Source organism: Callospermophilus lateralis, chromosome 1, assembly GCF_048772815.1.
Source record: "Callospermophilus lateralis isolate mCalLat2 chromosome 1, mCalLat2.hap1, whole genome shotgun sequence".
In the NCBI taxonomy this organism is placed as follows: domain Eukaryota; kingdom Metazoa; phylum Chordata; class Mammalia; order Rodentia; family Sciuridae; genus Callospermophilus; species Callospermophilus lateralis.
The window spans coordinates 147,782,253-147,809,975 of NC_135305.1; the positions used below are offsets into that span (position 1 = coordinate 147,782,253).

General features: G+C 47.3%; 1 protein-coding gene across 3 annotated transcripts in view; it reads left to right on the forward strand.

The window, feature by feature from the left end:
• Window positions 1–27,271, forward strand: part of Cit (citron rho-interacting serine/threonine kinase) — a 157,190-nt gene extending 129,919 nt beyond the window's left edge. For 2 of the 3 annotated variants that reach the window (XM_077108940.1, XM_077108942.1), the window contains 20 exons: window positions 1,505–1,645; window positions 2,082–2,189; window positions 3,937–4,099; window positions 4,374–4,538; window positions 7,681–7,818; window positions 8,336–8,516; window positions 8,671–8,762; window positions 9,258–9,362; window positions 9,580–9,749; window positions 11,001–11,081; window positions 11,232–11,367; window positions 13,799–13,938; window positions 16,239–16,331; window positions 17,481–17,589; window positions 17,684–17,812; window positions 18,437–18,517; window positions 19,906–19,984; window positions 20,111–20,290; window positions 23,612–23,915; window positions 24,861–27,271. In XM_077108940.1, coding sequence (XP_076965055.1) covers window positions 1,505–1,645; window positions 2,082–2,189; window positions 3,937–4,099; window positions 4,374–4,538; window positions 7,681–7,818; window positions 8,336–8,516; window positions 8,671–8,762; window positions 9,258–9,362; window positions 9,580–9,749; window positions 11,001–11,081; window positions 11,232–11,367; window positions 13,799–13,938; window positions 16,239–16,331; window positions 17,481–17,589; window positions 17,684–17,812; window positions 18,437–18,517; window positions 19,906–19,984; window positions 20,111–20,290; window positions 23,612–23,915; window positions 24,861–24,884 — 2,619 coding nt within the window. In that variant the 3' untranslated portion in view covers window positions 24,885–27,271. The remainder of the gene's footprint in view (window positions 1–1,504; window positions 1,646–2,081; window positions 2,190–3,936; window positions 4,100–4,373; window positions 4,539–7,680; window positions 7,819–8,335; window positions 8,517–8,670; window positions 8,763–9,257; window positions 9,363–9,579; window positions 9,750–11,000; window positions 11,082–11,231; window positions 11,368–13,798; window positions 13,939–16,238; window positions 16,332–17,480; window positions 17,590–17,683; window positions 17,813–18,436; window positions 18,518–19,905; window positions 19,985–20,110; window positions 20,291–23,611; window positions 23,916–24,860) is intronic. The other variant, XM_077108941.1, reaches the window with a different exon arrangement.
• The last annotated feature ends 452 nt before the right edge of the window (window positions 27,272–27,723 follow it).

The following is a 27,723-nucleotide window of genomic DNA, read 5'->3' on the forward strand; positions in this document are numbered from 1 at the left end:
TTCTGGGTCCTGCCTAGTAATTAGTGTTGTCCTAAAACACTAGGAAGAGACTAAAGAGGGTAATTTGTGGAAGAAGTCACTGTGCTGTGGAGAACGGAGTCCCCCTTTCAGAGGGCATCTCAGTTGTTTCCTTCATTCTTATGTGTCTTAGGGGATTCTGTAATTGTATTAAAAAATTCCAGGCAGGTTGTACACCCAGGCTAGGTGATCTTTAGTTAGTATTTCCTGTTTTATGGCAGGATTGGTAGGGAAAGGCAGATGGGAAGATGATTAGGGCACTGAATTGGATGAAGCAAAGAAAGCAAGACAAAGGAGGTGGAAAACATCGAGATCCATGAGGCACCTGCTGTTCCCTGGGCACCGTGCTCAGTGTGTCATCCAGTGAGGCCAGGTGTTCTACCCACGGTCAGATGAAGAAACAGGCTCTGAGAGGCAGCAGGACCTGCCCACGGTCATATTGCTGTTGAGTGTTAAAGTCAGATTTTAAACTAGGGTCTGAAAGATTCCAAAGGTGCAGATTCTTTTGACTACAGGCAGATGCCTCAGGTCCTTCTCAAGAAGAAGGTCAGGTGAGCAGTAGAACTGGAAAGAAAAACATAAGCAGAGAGCAATAAAGTTAGAGGGAGAGGGACAGAGGGCTTTGGGATCTGCCATGGACCATTTGAAAACTCCATGGTGATGTTTGCTCTTTCCTAGCTCCTGGCTCTAAGTGTGCAGAGAGTCTAGGCCACCAGGGAAGAGATTATTTGGGTCACTTGCAGTATGGTTGGATGACAACCCAGGGTTTAATTGAAGTTTTGTCAGGATGGAACACATTTTCAGAAAGAAACAGACACTTTTTAGGAGAGAGAACCATAAAACCAGTATCTTTATAATTTGTCCTATTTTCTGGTTGACTTCTACATAAAAATTGGAGAGAGATTTTTCAGAACAAAACTGTTTCCAATATACTAAATTGAATTTTTTTCCTGGGTTTTACCACTTATATACTGTATCTGGGATCCTCTGCCTTTCTCCTCACAGTGTGATCGAGGCTATTACCTGAATGAGTCATGGTGATCATGAAGTTGGGGGTAGATACAGTTCTTCCATAGGTATTCTACACTGCCCATACAGTGATTTCTCCTAAGGACCATTAAGATCCTAAAAAGATCAAAAAACAGGGACAAATGGAACTTAGCTATCAGGGAGCTGACTTTTCTGTCAGCTTTTAAGTATCAAAGTATTCTCAAGTGTATCACTGACTGGGAAGGCAGACCTGTAGCCTGGATTTCCTGTCATGGTGGGGATCTTGTGACTTGGCCATCAGAGATTTTCTTTCAAGTTCCTTTTTATCCATGCCTGCGTCATTTAACAATAAAGACAGGTGGTATTTTCTGGAAGCACACGATTTCCAAAGCTGAACCTCTAGTGTCATGTCTGAAATTAATTGAGAATAGGAGCAGCGGGGGACATGTAGTGTTCCGGGTGGTGTTGAGTCTTTCTCTGGCCCTTCTCCCACTAGCAAGCCAAGCTACAGCAGCAGATGGACATGCAGAAGAACCACATTTTCCGTCTGACTCAAGGGCTGCAAGAAGCTTTGGATAGGGCCGATCTGCTGAAGACAGAAAGAAGCGATCTGGAATATCAGCTGGAAAACATTCAGGTGAGGGTGGACAGAGGGAATCTGCTGAGGAACCCTCTGCAGGGCTGGGTGTGACTCAGTGCATATACTGTAGGTTCCACCTACAGCATATGTGTGTGTGTGTGTGTGTGTGTGTGTGAGAGAGAGAACCTTTCCCAACACTTTAATTATGAATATTTTTAATATTCATAGTGGAAGATTTCCATAGTGACCACCACCTGGATCCTACACTTAACCATTTGCTTATTTTTACTTTCTCATATATCTCTCCATCTTTTTTTTTTTTTTATTATTCTGATAAAACTGGAACTACACACATAAATTTCAGCCCATGCCATTTGGGTTGAATTTTCCAGTGTCCTAACGACTTTACTTTTCATTTTCTTAAAGTACCAAATTTGGAAGTACACTCCTGTCTGTTTCTGAGGTTATCTTTTTTTTTCCCCCATGGTTCCAGGTTCTCTACTCTCATGAAAAGGTGAAGATGGAAGGCACTATTTCTCAACAAACCAAACTCATTGATTTTTTGCAAGCCAAAATGGACCAACCTGCTAAAAAGAAAAAGGTGGGTCCAAGTGCGCGGCAGCTGGGAGTTGGCCATTTGACTGCACGGTTCCTGACTTAGTGGACACCACTGTGATATATAACCATGGGAACATAGAAGAAAAAAATGTGTATTTTCTTGTTTCATTTTGGGTTGAAAAATAGGTTTTTAGATAATTAGAATAGCCTTTAGCAGAGTATATCATCAATCAAGTCTAACTTGATGTTCGTGGCCCCTTAAGTTGTAGCGCCTTTCTGTGTTAGGGGAGTGGTTTTCCCCTCCCACTTAGTAGCTGGGGTGGGGGCCTCTCTGCAGAGAGAAGGACTTATAGGTAGGTCATGTATGCAAACCTGTTTAAACAGGTTCAGAGGTCCTTATGTAGGACTATAGTAGGATTAGCAGCTCCCATGTATGGGATTCAGAGGGATTAGTAGGTCGTACATCTGGGACTCTGAATCAATCCTTAGGTTACCTGCATGGGACTCCAGGAAGAATTACAAATGATCTGGCCCAGTGGTTTTGATCAGCTAATGAAGAGACTGAACCCTGGGACTTAGAGTGCCCAACTCAATAGCCATACTCTCCATACCATTCTTTTAAAATTAACTATGGATAAAAACCCAAACCATGGGCAGGGTTATATATAGGTACACATTATAAGTTGTTTTATTTTATTTTTTCAGTGCTGGGTATTAAACCCAGGGCCTTGGGCCTGGTAGGCAAGTGCCCTACCACTGAGCCACACCTCATCTCCAGAAAGTAGCTTCTTCAGTCTCGGCTTTCCCAACACACAGAAGCCCTCACACTAGGTTTGGCCAAGTGTTCGCAGTTTCAGGCCTCTAAGAACTTGCAGTTTCCTTCCAAAGGCCTTAGTACAACCTAGTGGCTATGGCAGCACTTTTATAGAAAAAGACCTAATGACTTGGAATATCCAGGAGAAAGGCTTGGAGGACTAAGTCGGTGGTTGGTCCCAGTGTTCCTGGTGCCATCTCTACTGTACGGGGAAGTACAGCATTCAGAGGTTACCTCCTGCTAAGTAGCCTCTGCCTGGTTGGATTTCAAACTTGCATATACTATGTGACTATATATTGCTAAGCTTATGATATTTAATCTTTTTATCTTAGCAGTGGACTGGTGTCTGGTTATGTCACTTGGTGTAGTCAGGGTGTTTCCATCTCTTATTTTTTAAGTTAATTTTGTCTCAGTTGCATTATTCTATTTTCCTTTTCTGTGTACAGTAAATGTTTCCATTTTCATTTTTAGTAAGCCCCTTATTTTACCATCATTTTAGCCTTCATTATCAAATTTTGCTTTTTTTTTTTTAAAAAACAACAACAACAACAAAAAAACACCCCTCTCTGTGTCTTGTAACTAAGCATCATGAGACAAATTCAAAGGCAAGAGTGACTTCTGAACCATCTCTCCTGGCTCCATACTCCATCTCTCCTGGTTCCATTTTTTTTGAGGGGAAAAGACTCTCAGGAAATGGCTCTCCTGTCTTGGGAATGCTAAAGGAAGAGGTGGTGGCAATTCAAGCATCTTTAACCCTCTTGGCGAAAACGTCCGCACCTCACTTTTTTTTCAGCTGGCTGGAATGGGCTGATGCTCAACCTACCCCTTCCCCCTTCACATGCCATTTTTACTAAACACACTTACAGTGAGTATGTTCCTGGCCTTGGTGGTCTGCTCCTCCCAAGTCAGCTTTCCTTTAGCTAGCGCACAGTGCCAGTTTCCAGGAGTTAGGAGATATCTCTGTTTCCATTGCTAGGGTTTATTTAGTCGACGGAAAGAGGACCCTGCTTTACCCACACAGGTTCCTCTGCAGTACAATGAGCTGAAGCTGGCCCTGGAGAAGGAAAAAGCTCGCTGTGCAGAGCTGGAGGAAGCCCTTCAGAAGACCCGCATTGAGCTCCGATCTGCCCGGGAGGAAGGTAGGGGCTCCATCTACAAAGCACTCCAGGCTGTGAGCGGGGCAGAGGGCTGAGCTCCATGAGATTGGCCAAAGCACCATTTTTGTTTATGGCCTCTGAGTTTTCAGTCCAGACACCCCAAGTCTAAAAAATTGTAGCCTCCTCTATGTTCCCCAATCGGTATGACTTCTATCCATTTGGTCTTGGGGCCTTGAAAGACAGCCCAGGGGCAGTCTGCCTAATCTGGTCCTCTTGATAACTCTGCTAACCCCAAATCACACTGGTCTCTCAACAGCTGCCCACCGCAAAGCCACAGATCACCCACATCCTTCTACTCCAGCCACAGCGAGGCAGCAGATTGCCATGTCCGCCATTGTGCGGTCACCTGAGCACCAGCCCAGTGCCATGAGCCTGCTTGCCCCACCGTCTAGCCGCAGAAAGGAGTCTTCAACCCCAGAAGGTATATTCTTATCTTAGTCTGTTTTCTATTGCTATAACAAAATATCTGATACTGGGTAGTCAAGAAAAGAAGTTTATTTGGCTCATAGTTCTGGAGGCTGGGAAGACCAAGAGTGTGCCTCCAGTATCTGGTGAGGGCCTTCCTGCCGCATTACAATGTGGTGGCAGGATGGAGCAAGTGAGCTAGCTCAGGTCTCTCTTCCTCTTTGTATAAAGGAATGCCACCGTGGGAGCTCTAGCTTCACCTCCACTAACCCTAATGATTTTCCAACGGCCCCTCTTCAAATCCTGTCTTCTCATGAATTTGAGGATTAAATTTCCAATGCAAGAACTTTTGGGGCACTCATTCAGACCATATCCATTCTTATGGGCCTGTTGCAGTTATGTAGAATTTTTTTTATCCTTCCAAGAAATGCAGTCATATGGTAAAAATTACAACTAATCCTAAGGAATAAAGAGTGAAATGTGAGTTTTCCCTCCCCTGACAGATCCCTTAACCCAGAGTCGTCAGATGCTTTCACTCATCGAGTTCTTTAGCCAGAGTTCATGAATGTAGCTATGTTATTAATTCATGTATCTTATATGAACAGATTTAAAGAATGTGAAAAAACTAAGCCTATTTTTCTCAGCTCCCCACCTTGTAAATAAATATCATAGCACACTATACTGTACTCTGCAAGACGCCTTTCAGATAAATGTTAGACACACATCAGGACACAGGGACTTACTTCATGCTTTCAGAGGACTACCCAGATGGTATGGGTATACGGTTCACCTATTAAACCAGACCCCTGCTGTTGGGCACTTAGGTTGTTTCCCTGTAACAGACACGCTGCAGAGAACGGCCTGTACCTCTGTGGGTGTTGTGGCTGTGGAATAAACTGTTGGGAAATGAGTCATTGGGTTAAAGGTTATGTACATTTCAAGTGTAGATAGTTTGTGGCAGTTTATTTAGCAGGGTGAGGAGTTCTATTTGTGTTCCTAAGTATTCTCTGTTCACCTTGAGATGGAAAGGACTTCTACAAAGGCCAAGGAGAGTGGTTTGGAAAGGCTTGGGGAAAACAGCAGAACTGTGGCTTAGCATCATGACATCACCATCAAAGCCGCTGGGGCTGTGAGTCTCCATGGCATTTCACTATTGCTCTTGTTTCTTTTCCACCATGAGGTGGTCTCTTCCTATGTTTACATAACACCTTGAGTCAAAGAGCTTTGCTCTAGAAGTCATCCAGATGGTGGTGGGAACCTAGAGGAAAGCGTGGTTCCTGGCTGTGGTGTTCACTGACGAGCATCGGAGAGCAGCCTCCGGGGAGGTGTGAATGCTTCTCCTTCTCGGGCTGCGCCTTCCAGCTCACAGTGCATTGCTGTTATCCTTCCTCACGAAGGAAAGGAAGAGAGTCGACCAGAGTGGGTTCAGAGGGACATGTCCAGAGCTTTTCTATCTAAAGTTGTCTCTAATTACTTAAGTCACCGTTGAGAGGAAACCTGTTAAACTGGGGGTGAAGGGTTGGCCTTACAGCATAGATGTAAGAATCAGTTCTTTGAGACTAAAAAGTTGACTTATGAACAAAAGGAGATCATTCATGAAAAAACTGGACATACATAGGGAATTCTTCAGTCAGTACATATACATAAAATTGAGAGATTCTTTAGTTCACAATAATTACTTTTAAATGGGATTTTTCTCCCGTATGTTTATTGGTGCATTATAGTTGTGTGTGATGGTGAGTTTCATTGTTGCACATTCACACATTCAAACAACATGACAATATAATTTGGCCAATGTCATTCCCTGGGGTTTCCCTTCCATTCTCCCTGCCCCTTTAAATTGGATTTTGAAAAGCTCTAGATATATGATTTCATCTGAAAAGCAAAGCCTTTATGACTAAAATATTTACAATTAATTTTAAACCTTGTTTTCTTTATGTCCCCAAATATATACTATAGGATGATCAATCTACTAGGAAATAACACCCAATTCCTGCTGGATACAGTGGCACATGCCTATAATCCCAGTAGCTCAGGAAGCTAAGGCAGGAGGATTTTGAGTTCAAAGCCAGCCCCAGCAACTTAGTGAGGCCCTAAGCAGCTCAGTGAGACCCTGTCTCTAAATAAATTACAAAAAAGGGCTGGGGATGTGGCTCCATGGTTAGGCACCCCTGGGTTCAACACCTAATACTAAAACAAATAACTTAATAACCAGGTGATGGGTACTTGAAGTTGATTCATAAAAATTTAGATGCATCTATTTGTGTCAAAATACTTTCATAGGCTGCAACTAACCTCCTCTATTTTTTTTTTTAAAAAAACAGTTTTATTTAAAGATAATTCACATATGATAAAATTCATCCATTTAAATTGTACAGTTCAGTGTTTTTCAGTAAGATCTACTTTCTATCTCTGGATTTGCTCCTCTGGGTTCCTATCAGTGGGATCATACCATGCGTGGCCTTTTGTGTCTGGCTCCTTCCACGAGTGTGATGTATTTGAAGTTCACCTGCATTGTAGCAGGTGTCAGTACGCAGTTTCCTTTTATGACTGTATGCATGGTATTCCTTGGCACAGGGAATGATCATCAAAGGGCTTTTGGATCACCTGTACTTTTTTTCCTGGCATAAATCATGCTGGTGTGGACAAGTGTTTTCAGTTCTCTTGGGTGTGTACCTGGGAGAGGACTTGCTGGGTCAGACGGCGACTCTGTTTAGCTTGCTGAGGACCTGCCAGGCTCAGGTCCAAAGTGGCTGCACCATTTCACTCTCCCCCTGGCCACGAACAAGGGCTCCAATTTTTCCACATTCTCACCAACTCTTGTTTTTCCATTTATGGGTCGTAGATGTCCTTAGTGGTGGTGAAGTGGCATTGCATTGTGGTTTTGATTTGCATTTCCCTAATGGCTGTGATGTTGAGCATCTTTTCATGTGCCTATTGGCCATTTATTTATCCACTTTGGGGAGATATCTATTCAAATCCTTGACCCACTTTTTAATTGAGCTGTCTTTTTATTACTGAGTTGTGAGAGTTCTTTATGTATTCTAGACACAAGTTCATAATCAGATATGATTTGCAAATATTTTCCCCTCATTTTGTGGGTGACTCCTCACTTTCATTTGCAGTACTCTGATGATTTAATTTTTTTCCCCTTTCAGAATATAGCCGGCGTCTTAAGGAGCGCATGCACCACAATATTCCTCACCGATTTAACGTAGGACTGAACATGCGAGCCACAAAGTGTGCTGTGTGTCTGGATACTGTACACTTCGGACGCCAGGCATCCAAATGTCTCGGTAAGAGAAGTGGTGGTGCATCTGTGGTGGGCCCTGTTTCTCCATCAGAGGAACCCATCAGGTGGAGGGCATGTTTTCCTAAGTTCCTCATGGTGAGATACATTTGTAGCCAAGCTCTTCATTTTAGTGGGAGGACACTATTTTTACCCCATTGAAGCAATGATCCTATACTCCTGGCTGCAGCTCAGGCTGTGCAGTGCCCTCATCTCTGTCAGTGTCCAGCCGTTTTGCCAGGATGGCTTCTCCCCGTCTTCTCCCACAGAACCACACAGACACATCCTTTGCGCACCTGTTTGTGGGCAGCCCATATCGAAGCCAGGGAAACTGGGATGGGAGCATGTGGCTGTCTCGTTTCCTGCCTCTGCAGAGGCCCTGCTCTTGGGAAGCCTTAAGGTCGAGCTGGTTGTTGGGCCTGTTTACAGTAGCTGCTTGGGTGTGAGACTCCCCAGGCTCGGCTGGAAGGCCACACTCTGAGCCCAGAGAGCATGTTTTCAGGGTGTTCACTGCTCTTCCCTAGAATGTCAGGTGATGTGTCACCCCAAGTGCTCCACGTGCTTGCCAGCCACCTGCGGCCTGCCCGCCGAATACGCCACACACTTCACCGAGGCCTTCTGCCGTGACAAAATGAACTCCCCGGGTCTGCAGACCAAGGACCCCGGCAGCAGCCTGCACCTGGAAGGGTGGATGAAAGTGCCCAGGTATTGTTGCAGGGTGGCTTGGGGTCCCCAGGTTGGTGCTGAAGGCCACGGGCCATTCCTGTTCTGATGTGTTTTCGAGGGTCCCCTCCCCTGGGTCCTTCAGACTGATTCTTCTGAGTTCCAGCATTTTCCTTTCCCAATTTTCTTTTCCCAGGAATAACAAACGAGGACAGCAGGGCTGGGACAGGAAGTACATTGTCCTGGAGGGATCCAAAGTCCTCATTTATGACAATGAAGCCAGAGAAGGTAAATTAATAATTCAGGGGGAACTACACTGCACGTGGCTAACCCAGGTCTCCCAGCGTTGGTGTGAAGGCGTTGTTTGGACTGCCTCGCGAGCCTTCTACGCTCTCCCATTTTTGAAAATTAAAAGCCAAATGACTTCTCTAAAGGTTATTGGTGCGATACTCACATCTATAGGTCTCCCCCCCGGAGAGCCCGCAGGGTGCTGCCCTGAAGATTCCACCTGCTAATGCCTCAGAGAACTTCCGCCTCAGCCAACTAACCCATAAATCCGCATCGTCATCAGAAATTTGACTGTGCCACTCATCTGACACACTTTATTTTTTTTATCTTCCCTCTCTGCCTCTCTGCACACCTCTTTCCCTTCTTTGTTCTCGTGCGCCTCTCTCTACACGCGTCCCCTGTCTCTGTCCCCCTCTCTCTCTGCTCTGCTCTTCTCCCCTCGTTCTTGTGCCTGTTCTTTTGTTTTTCTTTCTGCCCCTTCCTCTTTGCACCAAGCTGGACAGAGGCCGGTGGAAGAATTTGAGCTGTGCCTTCCCGACGGGGATGTATCTATTCATGGTGCCGTTGGTGCTTCCGAACTCGCAAATACAGCCAAAGCAGGTGAGGGCAGGTGGGCCGGGTGTGGCAGATCAGCAGGGGCTGGAGGGGAACTTGAGGGTTGGCTCTGCCAAGGAAGCCCACCTTCCCTGGCTCGCCTGGCTTCGTGGTGACGGGGACCGTGAGGTTTGGCAGGCTGTCTTGTATCTCAGGGCCATCCCTGCCAGTGGGAATGGGGGAAGTCCACACCCAATCCTGTGCTCTCTGTGGAATCTCCTAGATGTCCCATACATACTGAAGATGGAATCTCACCCGCACACCACGTGCTGGCCCGGGAGGACCCTCTACCTATTAGCTCCCAGCTTTCCTGACAAACAGCGCTGGGTCACCGCCTTAGAATCAGTTGTCGCAGGTGGGAGAGTTTCTAGGGAGAAGGCAGAAGCTGATGCCGTGAGTATGCCTGGGGGGCGGAGTTCGGTAACTTAGCTTGGGGTCCCCTGGGTTGTCCTGGTGTCCCTTGGGCACTCTGGGGGGTGACAGCACTAGACAGTGATGACCAGGAGTTCTGTGGCAATGAGGTGAAACTCCAAGGCGGGAATGGAGCGTCTCGAGCCCTGTGAGGCAGCTCTGAGGAAAGGGGAGGCAGCGGCTAGCCTGCTCTTGGGACCCGAGGGAGCGTGTGACAGCAGTACAGCCACCTGTGCTGCCTCAAGGGCGTCTGCTCTGCTGTTTACTCTGATGATTCTTTGGCTTAAAGGCTTGAGTTACAAGCACTTGGCCATGAATCAGCACAGCGGGCTGCCACAGCCGCGTTGACTTCAGGGAGGCTCTTCCCATCCTTCCTGGTTGCTCCTGCAGCATTTGCTCTTCTGTGGGCAGGTTTGAAGTCCTACTTATCCTTCAGATGTTAGGAACGTGGGTGTGCCTTGATTGGCATCACTCCCCCCAGAATGTTCGAAGGTGCAAACAGTGCTCATTGCTCATTGGCGTTTGCTCCACTCAAGACCCAACAGCTCTTTTCAGACACTTAGCTCCTAATAAACACTTTAAGGGTTTGCAGTTGGAAAATTCTTAACCATGAGCCTCCTGGAAAGAGCTGTGCTCGCTGGGCAGGCCTGTTTTTGTGAATGTTCTGTATCTCACCTGTGAGCCTTTTACTGAGATCCACGTTGATATGTGTACAATAGGCCTGTGGCTGGGTTTTCTACGAGCTTCTGCCAGCGTGGGTTCAGGTAAAGAGATTCAGAGGCTGTTGGTTTGCTGCTGACCCCACTGTGCCTTGCACTTTTGCTGCAGCCTTGGGGGTGGGGGCAGCAGGAGCCATCCATGTGGCTTGCTAACCCTTTGCAGGTGAAATCTGTGTAGCTTCAGCTATTTCCTATTCCAGAGCAGCTCTGTGTCTACACACTCACTTCTGTGTCCAAGCCAAGTTATGACTCTGATGCTAATTAACAACCGCCCCAGAGAAACCCATAATATCTACATCTTGCCTTTGGAGCTCAGATAGAATTACTGGGCAAGAGGCTGGGGGCGTAGCTCTGTGGTGGAGTGCTTGCCTAACCTACACAGGCCCTGGGTGCTATCCCCAGTGCCAAAACCCAACAACAAAAAAAGGGGGTGGGGAGCTAGGAGAAAATGTATTTCTGAGTTTGACTTTAAGCTTCTCTTTTTCATTTCATCTTTTCTTTCACATATGAAAAGAAATTGCTTGGAAACTCCCTGCTGAAACTGGAAGGTGATGACCGGCTGGACATGAACTGCACACTGCCCTTCAGTGACCAGGTAACATATTTTCTGGGCACTGTCAGCCAGTGTATGGCTACAGCCACACACCGTCGAGAAAGGGAGGACTGTGTAGGCTTTGTGGCTCTTCTGCTTTGGGACTGTCATGGTGACGTGACTGTGCTTACCTTTGGACTTCTGTCCTTACAGGTGGTGTTGGTGGGCACCGAGGAAGGGCTGTATGCACTGAATGTCTTGAAAAACTCCTTAACCCACGTCCCAGGAATTGGAGCAGTCTTCCAAATTTATATCATCAAGGACCTGGAGAAGCTACTCATGATAGCAGGTGTGAGGCCAAGGCACAGCCCTTTCCTTTACTTTTAAGGGAAACAACTTAAGAGCCAGGTTTCAGGCTTGTGAGGCACAAAGCAGGCTGTCCTGGTGGAAGGCTGGAGCAACAGTGGCTCTTTCCTCCTGAGGGATGCCAAGCCTCAGCTGACGGGCCCTTTTTGTCCACGTTTGGTTCCCTTTTGGTGTTCAGTTGAGCATAGTCTGACACCTGCAAAGAACATCTCACCATTATGCCTATAGTGAAGAACGCTTAGGTTAGTCAGCTTTTCATTACTATAATGAATCACCTGAGACATGCTACTAATGAAGAAAAGAGGTTTATCTAGCTTGTAGTTCTGGAAGTTCAAAGTCCAAACAGTACAGCACTGACTGGGTGAGGCCAACCCTTGGCTGCATTACCTCATGGGTAGAGAGCATGGTGGGAGGGCTTTCAGGAGCAAGCAGACTCCACACAGGAGAGCTGGGTGGGGCCAGATTTGCTTCCTCTATAATATCCCTCTCCAGCATTCAAGGGGTCTCACAAGAACTCCATTCTGAGAGCATGCCCCAGGGACCTCAGGACCTTTCACTGGGTCTCACCACTTAAAGATTCCATAGCACTTCCCACCAGTGCTACCCCGGGGACCAAGACTCCAATCACATGGACTCTTGGGGCTCCCCAGAGCATATCTAAACCATGGCGAGTGCCAAGCCTCAAAGATTCATGAAAGTCAAATTCCTTGTCCTGATTGCATCAGCAGCACTGTGGGCCTTGGCTTTCCTAGAGCTTCCTGCTCCTCACAGTCTCTGATTACTTCCTGATCTTTCTTATGTCTCTGAATGCTCAGAGACATGTCATCTAGATTCACCATGGGCTCACATTTTTTTTGGTACTGAGGACTGAACCCAGGGGTGTTTTACCACTGAGCTACCTCCCCAGTCCTTTTTTATTTTATTTTTTAAATTTTGAGGCAGTGTCTTTCAGAGAATATTGCAAAGTTGCTGAGGCTGACTTGAACTTGCTGTCCTCTTGCCTCAGCCTCCCGAGTTGCTGGGATCACAGGGATGTGCCTCTGCCCCTGCTTCCACTTGCTAACATTTTGTTAGTTTCCTCTCTTCCTCCATGTGTAGGTATCCTACGAGCAAGGGCATTCTTTCACATGACCATGGCACAATTTGGTTTTTTTCTTTTTTTCTTTGTTGGAAAATTTTTTTTTAAAGGAAAAACAGTATTATTGGCTCAGCATTCAAAACATGTTTTATGTGTGGCTGGGTCCACAGACTGAAGTGACGTGGCCAGAGACTGGCCCTCCTGGAATGGTGGCTCTGTGCTGTCCCTTTCCTCCCGGCCTGTTGTCTTCCTCCATTCCTGTTTTCCTTCCTGATTATACTGTTAGGTAGTTTTAGGTTCACAGCAAAACTGAGAGGAAGGTACAGAGATTGGCATGCAGCCCCCTCCCACTCCCCAGCCCCCCCACATCGTCAGCGTCCACACCGCCTGGTACGTTGGTTGCTGTTGAGGAACCTGCACGGGCACTTTGTCATTGCCCAAAGCCCACAGTGTCTGTTGGCCTCACCCTTGGTGTTCCACTTTCTCTGGGTTTTGGCAAACTTATGCTGGTATGGGCAAGTGGGAAAGTTTCACATGGTATGATTTTTTTTTTTGCCTTCAGGAAATTTTACCCTTGCCATAATACAATAGTCTGATACGTTGCCCACAGTCCAATTTTACCTGGGGCCCAGTAATGTTTTTTATAGTGTCTTCCCCTCAACTCATGGTTCAACCCAAGGTTGCGCTTAATCCTGTCTTTATCTGGAACGGTTCCCATCCTTCCATTTGTCTTTCTTGACATTGACGTATTTGCATAGTCAAAGCCTGTTGTTTTATAGAATTTCTTCTTGTTGCTCCCAGACATTCTTTCTTTACCCAGGAACATGTTTAAAAGTTCAGTTCTTCCTCCAATCTTATGTCTGCAGTATTTCCCCCCTTAGAATCTGGACTAAAAGGCCAAATGTTTCCATCTGAGATCTAAAATAGTGAGCACCCTTAATTTGAAAACCCGAGCCATTTTGAGTGCTAATGAGGTGCTACAGGTGAACAATTCCAACTGCCCTCACATGATAGACAAGTCATTGTCAAATTGCAGAAGCTCTTAAAGTATGTCATAAAATCATCTTGCAGCCATGTATATAAAGCATATATGAAACATAAAATAATTTTGTATCTAGACTTGAGCCCCACCCCCAAGTGATCTCATTATGTTTATGTAAATATTCCAAAATCTGAAATCTGAGGCACTTGTGATCTCAAGCAATTCAGATAAGGGATGCTCAGTGTAGAGGGGTGTATGGAAATCTCAGTAGCTTCTGTTTGGAACTAGACCAGGCCTCCCTCCCTGTCTTCACTACTCCCTTCACGCTGACGGAGGCTGCTCCTTTCCCCTCAGGAGAAGAGCGGGCCCTGTGTCTGGTGGACGTGAAGAAAGTGAAGCAGTCCCTGGCGCAGTCGCACCTTCCTGCCCAGCCAGACATCTCGCCCAACATCTTCGAAGCTGTGAAGGGCTGCCACTTGTTTGCTGCTGGCAAGGTTAGTGCTCCTCAGGCCTCTGCTGGTGGAATGTCCAATGTCCTTGAAGTCACCAATAGCTCCTTGACCTGACCTTGAAAGTCAAGCATCCCTCAGACTGGTTTGAATTGCTGTTGCTTCCTTTGGGCCTGCAAAATGATCTGGGTAGCCATGAAATTTGCACAGGTTTTGAATTGGAAAGAAACCCAAGATTAAGATGAGCAAAACTAAAAGATTGATCCGTAATTTTAGAAGTGTGTATGTGTGATGAGCATTTTTTTTTTTTTTAAGAAAAAAAAAATCCTAACATAGAACCCCATGTCTGATCTGGATGGAAAGACAATTTAATACTAGAGATTTACAGATTCTAACTTACGACATTTAGACAGTCATTCCTCAGTATCTGAGGGGATTGGTTCCAGAACCACCCCACAACAACATACCAAAATCCAAGGACACTTAAGTCCTTTGTACCCTGTAGGATGGTAGTGTTTGTACCTTTGTATATGACCTGTGTACATTTTCCCACGTCCATGAAATCATCTCTAGATTATTTTCAATACTTAATTCAATATAAATGCTATCTAAGTAGTTATTCTGTATTGTTTAGGGAATAATGATTTTTGGTACAGAGGCAGGTTTTTTCCTGCTGAATATTTTCAGTCTGTGTCAGTTGAACGTGCGGCTGTGGAGCCTGTGGATGCTGAGGACCAAGCATGCCACGGAGCCGCTCACCAGCACTCAAGGGATTCTCTTGTGATTTCTAGTATATTGAAATTTTGCACATAAACACGTTTGTTTGCCTTCTCCTTTAAATATGTTTTATCATGGTCTTAGGCTACATGTAGAGCACCTGCCTAACATGTGTGAGGATGTGGGTTCAATTCCCAGCATCACAAAAAATAAATATATATATTTTTTTTTATTAAAAGTGAAGAACATTTATGGACATATACAGACCTCCACACACAACTCTAGTGAAGTCTGGAGCAAGCCACTTCCCCTCGCTCCAGAAATAACTTGTTGTTCATTGCTCAGAAGGCTACTCAGATGGCATTGACTGAGCAAACCCCTCTGTGTGTGACCTCAAAGACTTCTGCCCTAGGGCTGCAGAACTAGACAGGGAGGGGACCTTTTCCTTCCCTGAGGTTACTGATGCTCAGTCTTTGATTTCACTTGTACTAACTGTAAACAGAGGACACTTTGGGTTTTATTGAACAAGTGCTTCTGGCGTGGCATTGCTTCATTGGTCATTAATTTTTGCCTTTGTCTTTGTTTTTTCTCCCTTTAGCTTTCCTGGCTTTCTTCCATTGTTCTTTGTTCTAATATAATTTAAACTTATTAACTTTTCAGGGTATTTTTCTAATATAACCATTTTAGGGCCACGCATTTCCTTTTAACTACTAGTTCAGTTGTGCCCTATAAATTTTGATATTATAACTGTTATAATTGTTCTACATGTTTAAAAATTTCTCCTGTGAATGATGAGTTACTTAGAAATGTGCATTTTAGTTTCCAAATTTTCATATTTTTAAATTATAAATTATTTTTAATTTTTAAATACTAAAAAAAGTATGGGACATAAACCTGTAAGTGATAAAGCCAAGTGATGTAATAAACACCCCTGAACCTGCTATCCAAACCAAGAAATAGAACTGTTCTTCCTCTATTCCTCTCCTTTCCTGCCCAATCGCTGACCTTCATTTCAGGACAATTTGAACAATAAGTATCTTTTCACCCTTGATGAATGGCAAAGATCTGGTTGTAGGGGGGTGAAAAAGAGGGATTCGACTCTAGAAAAAGGGAGTTTTTATGTGGAATCTGTAGGTAAAGGCCTAAGCTAAGACCATTTTCATTTATACTGGAATTGTCTTAAAATTCCTGTAGCAATTTCTATCACCTTTCCTCTCCTTTCCCTTATCCTGTCCTACCCCCCTTCTCCCAGGGGAAGGTTGTCAGAAGAATCTGTCTCTAGCTAAAGGCACATGTGTGCAAAACGTGGGTGCTATCAGGTGGATCCTGAGGCCTTCCCTGGATGTCTGTTTTAACCAGCAGACATTTGGTAACGTCTGAAGACATTTTTGATTGTCACAACTGGAGGGTGCTATAGTCATCTTGTAGGTCCAGACCCTGATGCTGCCCATCATCCTGCAATATGCAGGACACCCCTCTGCCCCACCACCACACCAAAGAACAAGCTGTCAGTAGGTCTGAGGTGGAGAGATCCTGCTCCAAACTGATGCTCCTCACCTAGTTTTGCTCCAGAGCCAGGGTGCCCATGGGTGACTCTTTCTTTCTCTCTTTTCCCTTTGGCTTTGCAGATTGAGAATGGGCTGTGTATCTGTGCAGCCATGCCCAACAAAGTCGTCATCCTCCGCTACAACGAAAACCTCAGCAAGTACTGCATTCGGAAGGTGAGTCGCAGCCCCGCCATCCTGCTCTCCCAAGGATCCCGCGTGGAGTGTTTGTGTCAGGGAGCAGCGTGTGCCCCTTCTATTCTGCCACCATTCGTTCTGGGGTCACCTCCCTAGAGAGTGAGACCTTTCCCTCCTGGAAGAGCCCAGAGCCACTCATAGCTGTGGTTGATTGTTTAGTATGTGGGTTTATTGAGCGCCCATTGGCACCAGGGACTAAGCTGGCCATCCACAGTTTGCAAGACAGTTCTCCAGTGTTCAAGTAGGACAGTTGGAGCTGGGAGACAACCTAGGCTACAAAGTCAAGACCACATCTGAACTTCAGTTTCCCTAGTCTTTCCCTAGTATCATGCTGTTTCAGTTTCCCCTTCCCTCATCCCTGGTAGGTGGCCAGTCCATAGTCAGTGGTGATGATAGTGCTGGTGGGAGTTCCAACCGTAAGTTGAGGAAAATTGTCACAACTCATTACTGCTTTATGATTCCTGGCCACCGATTAGAACCCCTGGTGTTTTGACCACAGGATTGGCCTAAAAACAAATATAAATAATGAGCAAGCGGACAATTAAGGTAGGAATGCAGTGATTATGAAGACAGTAAGTTCTACGTAATAGAGGTTCTGTTAGAAACTTAGAAGCCGGGGCTGGAGTTGTGGCTCGGTGGTAGAGCCCTTGCCTGGCATGTGTGAGACCCTGGGTTTGATCCTCAGCATCACACACATATAAATAAAATAAATGATCCTTTGGCAACTAAAAAAAATATTAAGAAAAAAAAGAAACTTAGAAGCCAGCAAAAGGAAGGAGACCATTCCTCACCGCCCCTGTTAATAGTTGTGTAGTTTTCTAGTTTTCTCTCCAATAAGAACGAATTATTAAAATTCTACCTCTTCATTGAAGTAGCACTTCTGGCCCTGACCCACCTTTTATCTGCAATTGGCTTTCTTTCCAAAAAAAGCCTGGTGTTGTGTAGAGTATCAGGAAAAGGGTAGCAGAGGGACTGCTGGCCGTCCTGAGAGGCGTGAAGGGTGACAGTGTCAGCAGTTCTGGCAGCGACTACCTACAAAGCGTGGTTAGATGCTTCAGGCAGAAACAGAAGAGCAGAGGAGCCAGCTGTCCTGTGTCATCTCCTGTCCTTCTCTGCCCTTTGTCTCAGGAGATCGAGACCTCAGAGCCCTGCAGCTGCATCCACTTCACCAATTACAGTATCCTCATCGGAACCAACAAATTCTACGAAATCGACATGAAGCAGTACACGCTAGAGGGTAGGGCCGGTGTCCCCCCGCCACCCGCTGCATGGCCCGGGCCTTGCAGGGTCAGAAAGCCCTATTGAAGCCCGCCTTCCACCTGCCTTTACAGAATTCCTGGACAAGAATGACCACTCCTTGGCGCCTGCTGTGTTTGCTTCCTCTTCCAACAGCTTCCCTGTCTCCATCGTGCAGGTGAACGGGGCAGGGCAGCGAGAGGAGTACCTGCTGTGCTTCCACGGTGCGTCCTGCTTGCTCCTGTGGGGCTGGGAGCCAGGCCAGGGCCAGGCCGTGGGGACCTGGGGCAGGGCCTGCTGAGAGTACGGAGGTGTTGGTCCAGCACCTGAGGCCTCTGGGCTCCTCCTGCCCACCAGGCACACCCCCTCACATCCTCCGCACAGAGCAGCCCCATCTTTCCTTCTCTGTCCCTCGCTTGCTTGCTCTCTTTCCTTTCTCGTCCTCTGGCCGGCCTGTCTTCCTTCCTCCCTCCTTTTCTCCCTTCCCCTCTCTCTGTTGATATTTTCTTTACTTTTTAAAAATATTAAAAAATCTGGGTCCCCCCTGTTCCTGGGTCTCTGCCTCCTTGATCTCTGTACCCCCTTCCTTTCTCTTCCGCTTTCCCCCCACCCTTTCTTTTCCTACACTCACCTCCCTTTTGTTTGATCCCTCTTTCTTTAATAAAATAAATACTATATCGTCATTTTAAATAAAACAAGGAGATGGTCAGCAGGTCTTCAGGTTTTATTGATTCAGTTAAATCTGGCCAGTTGTCCCTGGGATCTGTCCTCATTCTTGTGTCATGGTGTGTGTTCCCAATGCCCTCCACTCCTCTGATGCTGAAGCCCCATCTCTTGATGCCTTGCAGAATTTGGGGTGTTCGTGGATTCTTACGGAAGACGTAGCCGCACAGATGATCTCAAGTGGAGCCGCTTACCCTTGGCCTTTGGTGCGTGATGCATGGTGTGGGGGCTCCTCTTTTGCCAGAGCCTGTGTTATGAGAAAGAGTTGCAGGTGGAATTCTTTTTGCCTTAAGTACTGTGTCATGCATTTCTTCAGACACTGGGCGCCATGTATAACAGTCACCTAAGTGAATGTACATGACAGAAGATTCTGAGGCTTACTGAAGAATTGCCTAAGCCAGCTCCACCAGGCCACAGTTCAGCCTTGGAAAATATTTGTTAAGCTCTCATCATAGAAAGAAGACCATTTGCTGTGGACTTATTTAGATCATTTCCAAACACTATGTAGTGTCCCACAGTATAGCCAAATACCTGCCAATATAACCAGTTCTAATTAGGCAGAGTGGTTAAGCCACGTCCATACCTTTATAAGCGTCAACAACACTGTAATGAACATTCTTGAACAAATATTTGTACACTTATCAAATAGTATCTCCAGATGACGGGTCCCTAAAAGTAGAGCTTCTGAGTCCAAGAGTAAATACCTGCATACGTGCAAATATGTATACACACAACTTGTGTGAGTTTTCTGGAATATCATTTGGCTGAAATACCTTTTAAGGCCATTTTATTTATATATTACTGCATGATATGCCATTCCTTAACTTAGTGACCTAAAACAGCACATTGTCATTGCTCATGAGTCTGTGGTTTGGTTGGACACCTGTGCTTCACGTGTTGTTGACAGTCTCACACACACACAGTAGGGACTTCCACTGGGGCTGGTGGCTGGAGGCCTCCTCAAAGAGTATGGGCTTACAGGCTGGCAGCCTTGGCACCGCCTCCACATTCTGGTTCAAGGGGCCACAGGGTCGGTGCATATTCACGGCAAGGGAACTGTGTGGGGATTTGAGTCCTGGGAAGCATGACTGAGAGTCTATACGCACATAATGGTTTGCCCCAAGGAATAATAGTGAGAATCAACAGTGCCCATTATATCCTCTACAGTTTCAGTGGTACTATACAGAGAGATGAGTGACTTAATATAGAGATAGAATATTAAGACCAGAAATATCTAATTAGCTAAGTGCAATCTTTTTAAATTTTTGACGATGTATACAATTAGTTTAATAGTATACCATGAGAATTCTCCCATGTTTCTCCCTGTACTCCACTAAGGAAAGAAAAAAATTGAATCACTTATATTTCCAGTGCTTTTTGCAAATAATCTCATAAAATATATATTCTTATCCCCACCTTTATAGAATTTCAGTGTATGTATATGTAGGGGTGTGTGTGTAAAGTGCTTAGAGGATAGAGTCCTGCAGAGGGCGAGTCCTAGATCAAAGGGGACCTCACAGCCAGGCTTTAATTTTCCCTATTTGAACCCTCCTCTGCCTTTGCTCCTCCTCCACGGTGCCCGGTGGCCACGCAGCCTACAGAGAACCCTATCTGTTTGTGACCCACTTCAACTCACTGGAAGTCATTGAGATCCAGGCACGCTCCTCGCTGGGGTAAGCACCGCACCTCTGTGCTCTGAGAACTCCATCTTCAGGGGTGGGGGCAGGGTGCCAGGGAGGGGCAGGTGTTTCTTCCAACCACCCCCCAGTGACTGCCAACTCTTGTCTGGAACTCTGTAGGACCCCCGCCCGAGCGTATCTGGAAATTCCGAACCCACGCTACCTGGGCCCTGCGATTTCCTCAGGAGCAATTTACCTGGCCTCCTCGTATCAGGATAAATTAAGGGTCATATGCTGCAAAGGAAACCTTGTGAAGGAGTCCGGCACCGACCACCACCGGGTCCCCTCCACCTCCCGCAGGTAACAGCCCGCCCTCCTCCCCACTGGGTCTGATGTGCTGCTCTGAAAAGCCAAAGGAAACTTGCTAAACTGGTTGAAGGTTTCTCGTCTCCATTCTGCCCTCAAGCACAAACCACTCATTTCTTGGAGGTCTGTGGCCCAGAAATGGCACAAGCCTTTATAAGCGTCTGGAGAATTAGGAAAGGTCCGCTTGAAAAAGGAAAAGGGAGCCTTCCCATCTTTCTCTGGTGGGTGTTTCAGAGGTGCTTAGTCAGGAGCACAGATTGTGCTTCCCTGGTCGCAGATATTCTGCTGAGCTAGTGGTCGGCCACGTGGGAGACAGGCAGTGGGGAGTCGGCCAGGTGTGGCCCTCTCTGATGGGCTCAAAGCCTGGTAGGAGAGAGATGGGAGCAGTCAGGGGATCACAGCATAGGTTGAGGCTCTGGTGGGGTAGTTTAAGCACTAGGGAGACTCAGGAGGACCCTGCAGCCTGGACTTGGGGGCCAGGGAGAAGTGAGACTGGGGGTGACAGACAGGGAGGGCAGTGGGGTTCACTGGCAGGAGGAAAGCTGTGCCAAACAGAGGTGCAGGCCCAGAGGCGTGAAGCAGTGGGTGCGGGCCTGGGTTCCCAGGCTGCGTGGTAGCCTCCACGAATGCAGGACCTCCCCAACATGATCACACTGATATTTTTCTTAAATTTCATCCATTTCATAATTTTTGAATTGTTGATCCAATCCCAGGGTGTAGAATGTAAAGGACTGAGAGAGGCACATGGCAGCACAAAATCTCTGCTGGCTCTGTCATGCCTCTCAACTCTCCCCAGCCCCCACCACTTAGGTCCCCATCTAGGAAGGGACCCATGTTTTAAGTTTTTGTGTTTTTACTTAGAAATATTTTGTACATATCCAAGCATATGTGTGTACAATTCTCTTTTTAAAAAATAACACTGTGTATTAGTCTATTTTCTGTTATTGTAATGAAGCACCCATGCTGGGTAGTGCTTCATTACACTATGGACAAGAAGCTGGCCTCAAACTTAAGATCCTCCTGCCTCAGCTCCAGAGTTGCTAGGAATTACAGGCATGTACCACCATGCTCGGCTCTTTGTTCTTTTTAAAATATTTTTAGTGGTAGATGGACACAATACCTTTATTTAATTAATTTATTTTTATGTGATGCTGAGGATCGAACCCAGTGCCTCACCAGTGCTAAGCAAGAGCTCTGTCACTGAGCCCCAGCCCTTCTACATGTCTGGTCAGTGTGGTTCTGTTTGTTGGCAAGTACTGGGGATCCAGCCCAGGTTCTCTTGTGTGCTGGGCGGGCTCTACCTGCCCTCATAAGCATAGTTTTAATCCCAGGAGCTTGCCAAGAATCCACAAGTTATAATAACCAGGTGCTTCCTGATGCCTCCAGAGTGACCACTCAGTGGTCCACTATCTTCCCCTGAAATATCTAGGTCCTCCTTAAGTGCTTTCCAAGTCATGCCAGAAACAAGTCAAAATATTGCAATTAGATCCCCTCTCATTGCCTCTTAGATGGCCGGACACCTTGCTTTCAAGACCCTACGTTTCCCAGTAAGGAGTTGCTTACTCTGTGGTTGAAAATGGTTGCAGTATCTGTGAACAGGGATGAAAAATAATGTGTATGGGTCCCTGGGGCCCCTGGGCGTGTCTGGAGAACCAGCAGTCAGTCTTGGTTGTCTCCCACCTTAAGGAACAGTCCTTTTGCTGCCTACCGCTCTGGGCAGGTCAGAATGCACAAGGCTGCTTGGCGGGTGTGATTCACTGCAGCCCTCATTTTCCTGGTCTGTTTGGCAGAGCAAAAAACATAACTCTTTGCAAAACACATAAAATGGATGTGGAAGATCATTGGTCGTTAATGGCTATGTAGATGGAAGACTGCCTGCTCAGCTTCCAATGATGAGTGTTTCCTTCCTCCCATTCATCTCGGCTGCCGTCCTCCCTGGACCAGCCTGCTTTCCCTGGGCACCGAGCGCCCTCACGCTGCTCTATGATGGGCCTCTGAAGACGGGGGTTATGATTTCTCTGCCATTACAATAGGCTTCATGTAGTTCTCCTCTTGGAGTGTATTTGTTGTTTGTCTTCGTATCTCAGAGCTGTACGGCTAGATGTGCACATGAACCTTGATTTCAAGATGTAGGAATCTGAATGTCACTGCTTCTCAGACATCACAGGGGTGTGGGCCTTCTGAGCACTGTCTGAGTCCCCAGTTAGAGCCCCTGGGAAGCAAGAGAGACATGAAGCTATTCACAGTGAACTGACCACGATGAGGTGGCCTCTGCTCACTTTCTCCCTGTGCATCTGGATCTGGCTTCTTCAGAGGTCGTTAGGCCAGGGATGTGCTGAAGGCCTCATGTGGAACTTCCAGGCCTGGCCCAGGGTGGGGGGTTGGGGGGCGCAGCCGGGTTGATTGTTCAGAAAGCCCCGTGGAGCCGGGTTGTGGCTCAGTGGGAGAGCACTTGCCTGGCGTGTACAAGGCTCTGGGCTTGATCCCCACCCCTAATAAAGGCCCCAGCGTTTTCAACTGTTCTGTCATTGGCCACCAGCCTCTGGGGCGATGCTCTGTGAGCTGGCTGGACTGTGGTCGCCCTGCTCGGCCTCCTGACTTGTGTCAGCCTGCCACTGCATCCCATGACCTTACTGCCATGACTTAGAATCATCCACATCTGCAGCAGGTGCCACAAAGACTCGTGGAAAGCCACCTACAGGGAGAGGTGACCCAACACCAGACTCAGGTGTGGGACAGGTTATGGCAGCTGACAGTGACCAGCACAGGATTTCTGAAAACTGTTCCTTTGCACTGAGGCCATTGTGGGTCCCTGACTTCTGGGTTGTAGCAGGCTTAACCCCAAAGGAAGGCTTTCTTCTGTCCCTTCTCAGCTCTGGAGGGCACTAAGACAGCAGGGTGTAGTGGGGATCATGACGTCACACTGACCTGGTTTGGAATCCAGCACAGGCAGGCACCTCGCTGCCCTGTGTCTCCATTTCTTGCCTGTTCAGTGAGGGTCCTGTTTGCTTCCGGCTCCCGGGGCTGCTGTGATCCAACAAGATGAGGGGGTCGCACACAGGAAGAGCTTCGCCACAGGGCCCGCACAGGAGGCGTGGCCTGAACTGTGGCCAGGAAGCTTGGCTTCCTGTTGTGGTGGCTGCTGCCTTCCCTGTCCTCACTGCCCAGACACAAGAAGCAGGACGTCCGGGCTCCAGGCCTGGCCTTTTTCTAAACAGTGGTGGTGACGTCGAGGTGTGGGGCCACAGAGTAGAAGGGGGACGCCCTTTGGGGATTGTGACTCCCCAGCTCCCCGCCCCCTTCTCTTCTTGCCAGCAGCCCCAACAAGCGAGGCCCACCGACGTACAACGAGCACATCACCAAGCGCGTGGCCTCCAGCCCAGCGCCACCCGAAGGCCCCAGCCACCCCCGAGAGCCAAGCACACCCCACCGCTACCGCGAGGGGCGGACAGAGCTACGCAGGGACAAGTCTCCCGGCCGCCCCCTGGAGCGCGAGAAGTCCCCAGGCCGCATGCTTAGCACGCGGAGGGAGCGGTCCCCTGGGAGGCTGTTTGAAGACAGCAGTAGGGGCCGGCTGCCTGTGGGAGCCGTGAGGACCCCACTGTCCCAGGTCAACAAGGTGAGGCGACATCCTGAGGCCTGCATGTCTGTCACAAGGTCCAGAGGTGTGACCTTAGGTGCTGAGGTCACTACTGTTACTCAGGTTTTGTAAGGTACCTGGGTTGGTGAGGAGAGTGTACTGTTTTGAAGAAGGTGCTGCCCGGGCAGATAGGGGGTGTGGTAGGCGTGAGGGTGGCTGTGTGGCTGTGTAGGATGTCCTCAAGTGGGAGTTGCTCCAGGGCGGGACTGTTCCCCTCCCAGGAGGCAAGTGTCAACAGCTCCAGAGCTTTGAGGGGTGTTCCGTGTGAATAAGTGTGTGTGTGTGTGTCCCCATTAAACATAAATGATAATGTGTTGTACAAAATGTTCTTTGCACAGGATTTTTTTCCCCCCTGGAAGGCTACATAGAAACTCAGCAGGGTTGGCCTTCTAGAACTTTGAAGTTTAAAAAATTTTTAAATCATGTGCATGTATTATCTATAGGAGGAAGACTGGGGTTCCCACAAGCAGGACAGGCCTGTGCTTGCTGCCTCTCTGCAGGCCAGCCCGTTCCAGGAGCCTGCTCTGCACGGCTGAGCAACCTTTTTGTCCCCCTTTCTGCATGATGTTCTCCTCCTAGTGCCATCTGCAGTTCACTGCTGGCACCTCTGCAGACAAAGGAGGAAACACCATTTTTTCAGATTGCTTCTCACTTGTCAGTAAACTTGGCTGTGTGTGTGTCAGTGCACAGGTGCCCCTCAGGAGAATTTCACAGCCCTGCAAATGTCTAGGTGACTGTCACCCCCTCGCCACCCTAGTTGAAGGGCTGGCTCTGCGTGTGGGTGCTGCCCTGCACTACCCTCACTGCTGGCTACCAGAGGGACAGACCAGGCACTCCAAATGCCTGTTTAGATGGTGCAGAGTGAGCCCAACAGGTCCTGGCTGCGCATGACTAATGCCCTTCTCATTTTTATTTTGCTCGTAGGTCTGGGACCAGTCCTCAGTATAAATCTCAGCCAGAAAACAAAACAAAACAAAACAACTCCTCATCTCAGTCTGCAGGAAAACACCAAACACACTATGGAACTCCACTGCAGGGGACCCCAGCACCCATCTGCTCAGCCACCCACAGCACAGCTGGGCACAGCCCGGCCTCGGCTTGGACACCCCTGTCTCCAGAGGTGCAGGTGGCCGGGGCTCTTGAGAGCTGTCATTGCTTGGGGCCTCCTCCAGGCACCTTCCTGCAGTCACCCTCTTTGCACTTTGTTACTCTTTCAAGCATTCATAAACTTTTGTACCTAGCTCTAGCCTGTACCAGTTCATCAGAGGAAACCAACCGGAACACTAACTGTGGTTAGAATCCTAATTAGCTACTTTAAGATCCTGGGGTTGGTTGGTTTTTCTTCTTTGTTTCTTCTTCTTCTTCTTTTTTTTTTTTTTTTTTTTTTTAAAAGACAACAGAATTCTTAATAGATTTGAATAGCAGTGTATTTCCTGTTGTAGTCATTTTTAGCTAGATCACACCATCAGGTCTCTGCCACTGAAACGTAGTGTAGAAGAGTCCCCGTTGTTCCGCTAATCTCCCACGTTCCTGTCGCTTCATTCTCGTTCTAGTCCATTTTCATAGATGGCCCTGCTTTACGTAGGGTGACATCGTAGCCAAATGTTTACTGTTCTCATTGCCTTTTATGGCCTTGACGACTTCCCCTCCCACCAGCTGAGAATGTACGGAGGTCATCGGGCCTCAGCTTGGAGGCAGTGACCTGGGGCCAAGGGACCTCACCGAGCTTTCCTTCCTCGACCCCCAGTGTCATCCCCAGCCTGCTGTCCCCGCTTACCATGTAGCTTTGGCCAGGAAAGCATGCAATAGACTTGCTCTGAGCCCAGCATTAATGGGTCTTGGGGTTGGGGTCTTGGGTTGGGAGGGGACTGTCTTGATGGCGTGTTGCTCCCCACTCTGGGATGGGGAGGAGGCCCGTCCAGGAGCTCTGCATGGCGGTTCACTGCATGTGCTGCCCCCTGACCTGGCTGACCCCTTTGGGTTGCGCTGCCAATGTGTTGATGCCATCCCATAGCTCCCGCCGAATCGAGACCCTCTGCCGACTTGCCAACAACTGGCCACAACAAGCTGCAGTCTGTAGCACTGAACAAACAAAACGCTCAAGCCTTACGACCAGAGAAGGACTTCAGCAAACCGCCCCCACCACTAGGTTTCCCCTCTGACCCTCATGCTCCCCTGCCGACTTCCTCACGGATGACTGTGTTCACACAAAATCCAGCACGGTTCTACCCTGAAACTGTGACTTCTCAAATGAGCCTTTGCCTAGGGCTAGACCTAAGACCAGGATGTTAGAGAGAAGCCGCAGCTCAACTCTTCCAGCCCCACTGGGTTGGCTGGTCCTCCCTAGGTGCAGTGCGGCGCCCCCTATTTCTCTCTGCCTTCTTTCAGAGGGCCAAGTTCCTGGCAACTGGTATAGAACCAACCTAGAGGCTTTGCAGTTGGCAAGCTAACTAGCGGCCTTATTTCTGCCTTTAATCTCCCACAAGGCCTCTCCTGCTTTGGATTCTCCATGACTCTTAGGCATGCCTCAAAACCAAGGCACATCCTAGGTGGGCTGAAGGTAGACCTGTTTCCACCGCAGCAGGTGAACGTGACCGTGTTTTCAACCCATGTGTCCACAGTTCAAGTCACTTTCCAGATTGCAACCTGGCCCAAATACCGGCTCCTTCCTGCTCGTCTCTTAACCTAAGTGCTTTCTTGTTTGAACCACCCATGAACCTCCGTGTTGTAGCCCATTGGCAAGTGTCCTGCTGCTGTGTTTTATGTGTTGCTTGGGATCATATTCTCTCCCCCCTCCCCTAGGGCAGATCTGACTGAATGTTTGCTGAAGTTTTTGTCTCTTGGTCCACAAGTATTTGGAAAGGTCACTGATAATTGGTCTTTCAGTCTTGGCATTTCATTTAGGATCTCCATGAGAAAAAGGGCATCACAAGCCCTGAAAAATGTATATTGTGTGTCTCATTTGTGAAATGCTTCCTGCTATATAGAACTAGCTCAAAAGACTGTACATATTTACAAGAAACTTTATATTCGTAAAAAAAAAAAAAAAAGGAAATTGAATTGGTTTCTACTTTTTTATTGTAAAAGGTGCATTTTTCAACACTTACTTTTGGTTTCAACGGTGGTAGTTATGGACAGCCATCTTCATCAGAGGGTTGGGCGCTCCGTGTGTCCACCAAGACGCCAGCAGGAAATATCGAAACATGAAATTGCAGTCAAAAGCTTATTAGTATAAATAAGATTCTAGGTCTCCAAAAGTACAGGCTTTTTCTTCATTACCTTTTTTATTCAGAATAAGGATGAGAACATAAGGAACAATTCAAGATCCATCTTGAGAGGGATGAACTTTGTTGTTGAACAATAGTGAAATAAAGCAATGATCTAAAAATGTTTGCTTTGGTGCAATGACCTCATCTTTTCTTGACAGAAACCATAAAAAAATAAACAAACAAAAAAAACATAGCCAGTATCTGCATTGGCTTACTTCATGACCTGGGGCCTTCCTGGCTCTGTGGGAGGTTTCTGGGTGGCAGGGGGCACATGGTGATGAGCATATCCTGCTTTCCTGGAATCAAGAGCTCAGGGGCTTCTCTTCCAAAGCACACCATCGTGAAGTTTGGTCAGTACTTCCAGGGAACCAGGAATGGGTTATTAAGATCATTTTGAAGAACTGCAGAACCGGAAAACTCTGTAAGCAGTCTAGTAGGCCATTTTAAAAGGATTTCTCAAGAATGGATCATTCATAATACAGCCAAACAAGAAAGCAGGTCAACTTGATTTCTCTCAT